This window comes from Physeter macrocephalus, chromosome 21, assembly GCF_002837175.3.
Source record: "Physeter macrocephalus isolate SW-GA chromosome 21, ASM283717v5, whole genome shotgun sequence".
Lineage (NCBI taxonomy): Eukaryota > Metazoa > Chordata > Mammalia > Artiodactyla > Physeteridae > Physeter > Physeter macrocephalus.
In genome coordinates this window covers 110128159-110134663 of record NC_041234.1, presented here as the reverse complement: position 1 = coordinate 110134663, position 6505 = coordinate 110128159, and the positions used below count along the sequence as shown (strand labels likewise).

At 45.9% G+C, this 6505-nt stretch overlaps 1 protein-coding gene across 1 annotated transcript; it reads right to left on the bottom strand.

Moving 5' to 3' along the window:
• Window positions 1–285: 285 nt before the first annotated feature.
• On the bottom strand, window positions 286–1481 carry HAPSTR2 (HUWE1 associated protein modifying stress responses 2). The gene has a single exon (XM_007117921.2). The coding sequence runs from the start codon at window positions 1448–1450 to the stop codon at window positions 620–622; it is 831 nt and encodes a 276-aa protein (XP_007117983.1). The 5' UTR covers window positions 1451–1481; the 3' UTR covers window positions 286–619.
• Between the last annotated feature and the right edge of the window lie 5024 nt (window positions 1482–6505).

Below are 6505 nucleotides of genomic sequence, written 5' to 3'. Positions count from 1 at the left end.
TTAAAAAAGAAAACTCACAGGCTAATATGTACACCCTGCACAGTTTCTTTCTAGAAATTAGGTGCATGGTACAATGGAGCAAAAATGGAAAACTCCAGATTTCGCAAAAATATCAAGTTTTTCATTTTGATAACATGTAATTGAACTTGAAAAATAAATAAATAAATAACGGTTAAAGCAAACAACCAACCAAACAATAAAGGATAAAAGTATCCTATAACCAAGCAAACACCTGTTAGTCCTTCCCCTTTAAGACTTTTAAATAAGGTCACATTTATTCAGTCAACAAACATTTATTAAGCACCAGCAACTGTGCCAGATGCTAAGAAATATAACTGTGAACAAGATAAACCAGGCTCCTGCTTGACCGGATACTTCTGCATTAAACGGTCTTGCTAACTACTACATTATACTTGTTCTCTGCTAGTATTATATTTTTGGGAAAGTCAGAGTTATAACGATGCCTCTCCTGGAATACTTTTAAAGTTTCTTTGTGGCAAACTGATAGAACTCTGTTTAACTTAGAGAAGGAAGAGATAGTCTCGAGGACCCTTTTGACGAGCAACTTGATGGCCGAGCAATATGGCGGCTGGCAACCCACGAGGCGGTTCAGACCAGTTTAGATCATTCGGTTGCGCTTGTGGGTTGGGGAGTCTGTGTCGCCATCACCACACTGGGCCGAGGTGCGCTTGCGGGTCCCCCCACTGTCCAGGTGGAGGGCCACTTCTTCGGAGTCGATGGGGTTCGAGTCGTCCTCGAGGAAGCTACTTCTTCGGTGGCCGTCGCCGGTCACACCGCTGGCTTGAGGCGGGGAGCCGGGCGCTCCGGATTGCACGCTGATGCTGGCCATGGCGCCGCTGAGGCCGTGCAGGGCGATGGCCTCGTGGAACGGCTGCAGGTCGACGTCCACCGACGAGCCGGATTCGGTGGCCGCGGCCTGGCTGGGGGCCCCGGCGGGTGGCTTCGGGGGCGTCCTCGGGGTGCGCGGGGGCGGAGGCGCGGGAGGCACCTTGCCACACAGGAAGCTAATCAGATCTTCTCGAAGAATGGTGCTCCGGCCCTTTTTCACCCATTGCAGCACATCTTTGATGCGACGATGGTGGCCAGCCTGGACACCCAGGTCAAAACTTCGTTGGTGGACATCCCCGCTCTCTTTGTAGAGGCTGGTCACAGCCATGGCCGCACTCTGGAAGGGGTCCCACAAGGAGAGTCCTGGCTGTTGGCACCCCGTATCCTTGTAGAGCTGGGCCACCGCGGTAGCTGAGATCTGGAAGAGGTGCCACAGCTTCTGCTTCTCGCTCTTGAGCCCCGCCGCCTCAGGGGTCGCCTCCTCCTGCATATCGGGGGGCAACTCCTCTTCCTGCTCAGCCTCGGCCAGGCACTGGCGCTCCCACTTAGAGAACCAGTGCTCCTCGCCCTCGGCCTCGCCCTCCTTCGGCTGCTCCTCCATCCTCCTTCTTCTGGCCGCTCCTCTCCGCTACCGCCGCCTCCTCCTCCGCCTACTCTTGCTCCTCCACCTCCACCTCACCTCCTGCTCCGAGCTCCCCTCCTCCTTCGGCTACCGCCGCCGCCGCCACGGCCGCCGCCGCCGCCTCCGCCTCCACCTCCTCCGCGTGCGCCGGCGGGCGGGAGCGCGGGCGGCGGGGCCCAGAGGCCAACTGTTCCGGCGCGCGCCGCCCGCGGCCCTGGTGCACGCCCCGCCCCGCCCCGCCCCGCCCCGCCCCGCCCGGCCCGGCCCGGCCCCCGGCTACGGCGCGGAGATAACTCCGCAGCCGCGGGCGCCGCCTCACTGCCCCCTTCCGGCCCCGCGGTCCGCTCCTACGGCCCCCCAACGGCGCTGCGGCCTCCCCGCAGCCGCCGCGGCCGCTCGGTCGCCGCCGCCGCGGCCCCGCAGCTCGGTCCCAACCCCCGCTCCGCCGCGGCTGCCGCTCTGGGAACTCGGAGGGGGGCCGGCTGGAGCGCTGCCTCAACGCGGCGCCTGCCTACCGCTTGGCCCCCTTTTCACACATTTTTGAGACTTGTCGGCTTCATCCAATGAGCTGATCAAATTTTACATCCTATGTTGCCAGAGAGGATTATGGGGCAACTTCATGGTGTCGATCACATCCAGGGCGCCGATCCGGGAAGGCCGGGGGTTAGAGTGGAAAGAGCACGGCCCTCGTGAATAGGCAGGCAGTCTGAATCCCAGCAATGCCCCCTACACAGTAGGTGCCCAGGAAAAGTGTTTTCCGTGGATCGAAGCAGTAATTTTGTAAAGGAAAAAAAAAATCACATCAGGCATTCCCCCCCGGCCCCCCCTCCCCCGCTTTTCGGGCCTCAGTTTCCCCAAGTGCCCAACAAGGTTGTTGGATTAGGTCTCCGGAAAGCACTTCCAGTCGTGATTTAGAACTTTACTGCTGTCCCTGTAAAGCACCTCTTCCAGGCTAGTTGCATACTTATCAAATTCTAAGAGTTACGGTCAGAAATGGCATTGATTTTTTTTTTCCCCTCATATTCTTTCAAGGTTTTTTGTCATTTAAAAAAATGGGTTGGGGAGTTTTATTTGTGGTTTACTTTCAATTACTGAAAATTCCAGGATGAAGAAGAGGAAAGAAAACAGGAAAATGAAATCCCAAACGCGGGATTTTCTGCTCCAGTGTAAAATTCAGTGCCTTTTAGGAAAAAAAAAAAAAAAAAAAAAGTTTACCTAATTTACAACACTCCAAAAATTCTAGCTACTTAAAACACCATAAGAATACCAAAACTGAGCTAAAACTGTATGTGATACTGAAGTCTTTTCCTTGGGTTCAGTAACAACCCCTTGTAATGATGCAGTCCTTTTTTCATTGCAGACAATTCCAGATCAAACTGTGTTAAGAAAAATCACTGAGCTAAGAATAACATCAAAAATGGGAGGAACCAACGTAATAATTTTTTTAATTTTAGAAAAAAAGTTTTGCAATTTTTGTTGTAGAATATTTGCTAAGTCTCCAGAAAGCCTTCCAAAGATAAAGGAAGCTAAATCTTCTAGCAAAATATGCTTAATAATTCCCAAGTATGAAACTTAGTATATAAAAATGATATAATCATTAAGCTTCATCTTTCTTAAAAGAAATACATGTTTCTAAGTTAAATATAAAAGAGAAGAAGAAGAAGAAGAAGAGGGGATTGTGCCCTTTCTCTGCAAACCGGGCTTTTTCACGATTCATTAAACCCTTTTTCCATATGTGTAATTGGACTCTTCTCATTTACATAAACGAGGGATGAGGCAAAAGACCTAAGATCAGCCCAAAAAGGAGGAATACGTTTCTCATTCTCCTATGTTAAAAAAATATTGTAGAAGAAAACTCCCAAGAAGGCAGAGCCTTCTCCCCCCACCACCCTACACACACCCACATATACCAGCCCCGAAACAGTTCATGGCCAAGGAGATAGCGGGTTTCCTAGAGCTTTAAGATTGCCCTGTACACGGTGCCTCACAGTTATTATCAGAGGCACATGTTTTTATTTTATCTTCTCTAAGTGAAAAACTTGGACCGAAATGACCGACAGTAGGACACCATATCCTATTTTCTCCCCTCATTTTTGATTGGGTTAAAAACCAAGAAGAAAGACTGCACTGTCTTTGAAAGAGCACAACCCTCTGCTTGGGCTTGAGTTGCCTGGCTGGTATCCTCCATTCATTTGGTTTCAGCACCTGATTAATTAGTTAATTAGTACTTAGAGCTGACTAGCCCCGGTCGGCAATTTTCCTGCCCTGCATGGTGAAATGTTGAATCCAGCATTGAAATTTCTGTGTCGCACACCCTAATTATTATCACCCCACTACTTTTTAAACCATTGCACCAAATTATTATAATAGACAGAGCCAGACAACTGTGTGGGAATATGTTCTTTCTGAGAAATAATGGTAGACTTAATCAATATTTTTCACTGTTGCCCTTAACACATTTAAATAAAACAACTGAACGGGAAAAATTCTAATTCAATTAGCCTCCAACTCCTTCCATAGAGAAAATGATTTTATATGAGAGAGAATTCAGAAAAATCACACCGAAAATTTTTAATGTTTTATCAGTGCCTCGGATTGCAAAGAGTGTGTTTACAAGATAACCTATCTGAGGTTTTTCTCCTATATACGTCTAAAATGTGAGGAATTTAAAAAAAGAATAGAAAATGGAAACCAAACCAAACCAAAAAAAAGATCATCTTAACTAGCTGTAAGGAAATGATGCTATCTGTGTGTGTTTCGGTGGAAGTACTTTTGATGTTTAAAATACTGACACAGTTTAGGAATGAGTTTTCCATAGGAAAAAAATATTCCTTGGCCACTGCCCCATTCTTCCATAAATCTGATGTCATAGCTAAGGTTAAATATCAAGTAGGGAAAATTAGTTCTAGGAAATAAGTTAGGACACAAGCCTAGGAGTCTAATTTTTGGCAGTTCTCAATGTACCATTACCAAAAAGGGACCCAGTGTGTCAATGATTTTCAATATTACTGGTAGCTATTTTCACCTGAAGCAATCCTTACATATCAGTATTTGGTTGCCTGTAATTGTAAGAGCTGAATGGCACACAAAACTGGATACACAACCACACAGATCAGTACATGGGTCGGACTGAAAGCAAAAGTAAACACCAACCTTAGGAAATGAAAGAAGTTAAAAGATAAGTGTTAAGGACCTTATTCTTTTTGGAGAATAAAACAAGATTTAGTAGCTTTCCACTTAATTTAAATGAAAAGAATCACTACCTTACATATTGCAGTGATAATGTAATGGGGAAAGAAAACAAAAAAGTCTTTGTACAAATGACACCTCCTATAGTTGTTGTGAAGAAACTTTTCCCCTTGGTATCTGCTAACAAATTCTAATTAATGCTGCACATTCCTTTACTGAAATCATTTAATGCGTAACAAGGGGGGTAAAAAGAAATGCTGAATGCTCGTGATTGCCCTGTTAGAATTATGGGAGTGAAAGCCTGGGGCCCCAAACTTACTGTCTATTAAAGCCAAGCTTTGAAAAAGAAATGCAACCTACAAAAGCTGTCAATCTCCCTTGCCCCTAAAGCCTGGGTTCACATGGATTCAAGTGACAGCCCTCCTCCCCCATGCACAATACATCAATCTGTCTCTCCCACAAGCACCCACAGCCCATTGTGCTGGCCGCAGGTGCCTATTATGGCACCCATGGCTGCCTCCCACAGCTCCGCCCCTGAGAAACAGGAACTGCAGACAATGGAGCCCTGTGGGAAGGCAGAGGTGGGTGTTGGGAGGGATAACAGACAGATGGTAAAGGGTGTAGGGTAGTAAGGTAGTTTCAAAACAAATGCCAAACATTCAAAATTCTTGCTTTCGTGTGTCTCCCCTTCTGAATTGCCTTTGCTTCAATCACCATCTGCCATAATTGTAAAAACACTTACCTGTTATAATGAATATTTGCTCCCCTTTTTGGGTAGCTGTGGAGGGGATGACCTTCAATATTCTGCTCCTTCTGTTTAGCCCTCTAGGTTTCTCAAGGTCACAGACTGGGGAGTTTCAGTTAAGCGACACCACAAGACAATATAGGGGAGAGAAATAATATTTATAATTTTTTGCAAGGTTTGTCATTTCCCTCTGAGATTAGTTTTGGGCTCCTGAAAGGGCAAGGGTTATAAAAACCTGTTACTTTGGGTAATATATTTGTGAAATCAAACTACTATAAGACTTCTTACAAATGTCAAATCAGGCACGTGGAAATTCTTAGGCCATTTCTTTTCTGGCAAGGAGTCACATAAAAGGAGATGAGGTAGATTTAATAATAAAAGTACTGGGGCTTCCCTGGTAGCAAAGTGGTTAAGAATCCGCCTGCCGATGCAGGGGACACGGGTTGGAGCCCTGGTGCAGAAAGATCCCACATGTCGTGGAGCAACTAAGCCTGTGCGCCACAACTACTGAGCCTGTGCGCCACAACTACTGAGCCTGTGCGCCACAACTACTGAGCCTGTGCGCCTAGAGGCCGCGAGCCACAACAAGAGAAGCCACCGCAATGAGAAGCCCGCGCACCACAACTAAGAGTAGCCCCCGCTCACCACAACTAGAGAAAAGCCCGCGGGCAGCAACAAAGACCCAAAGCAGCCAAAAATAAAAATAAATTAAATAAATAAATTTATTTTTTAAAAAACGTACTGAACTTTTCTGACGCAGCCTCTTTTCCTATTTCCAAGCATGTTAACAATAAATAAATAAAATTGTTTAAAAAATTACTGAATACTATCACATCGAGCGCCACTATCAGAAAAAGCACATTTTAAAGATTTTATTTCATAAAATGTCACTTGTCTATGGTGTTTTTAACCTTCTGAGTTATGGACTAATTAAGAAGCAATAAATGGAGGAATTAAAATATATTCCCCAAGCACATATATTCGTTCAAGTAATTTGATTTAGTTGCTTTTGCCCTTAATTTATCATCCCAATATACCACCTTATTCCTGTTTACAAGATGATTTGTCATAAATCAAAACCAAGCTAACAATAATTTCAT

Coding starts and splice junctions, on each gene's coding strand:
- HAPSTR2 (XM_007117921.2), bottom strand. CDS start 1,450: ATGGAGGAGCAGCCGAAGGAGGGCGAGGCCGAGGGCGAGGAGCACTGG.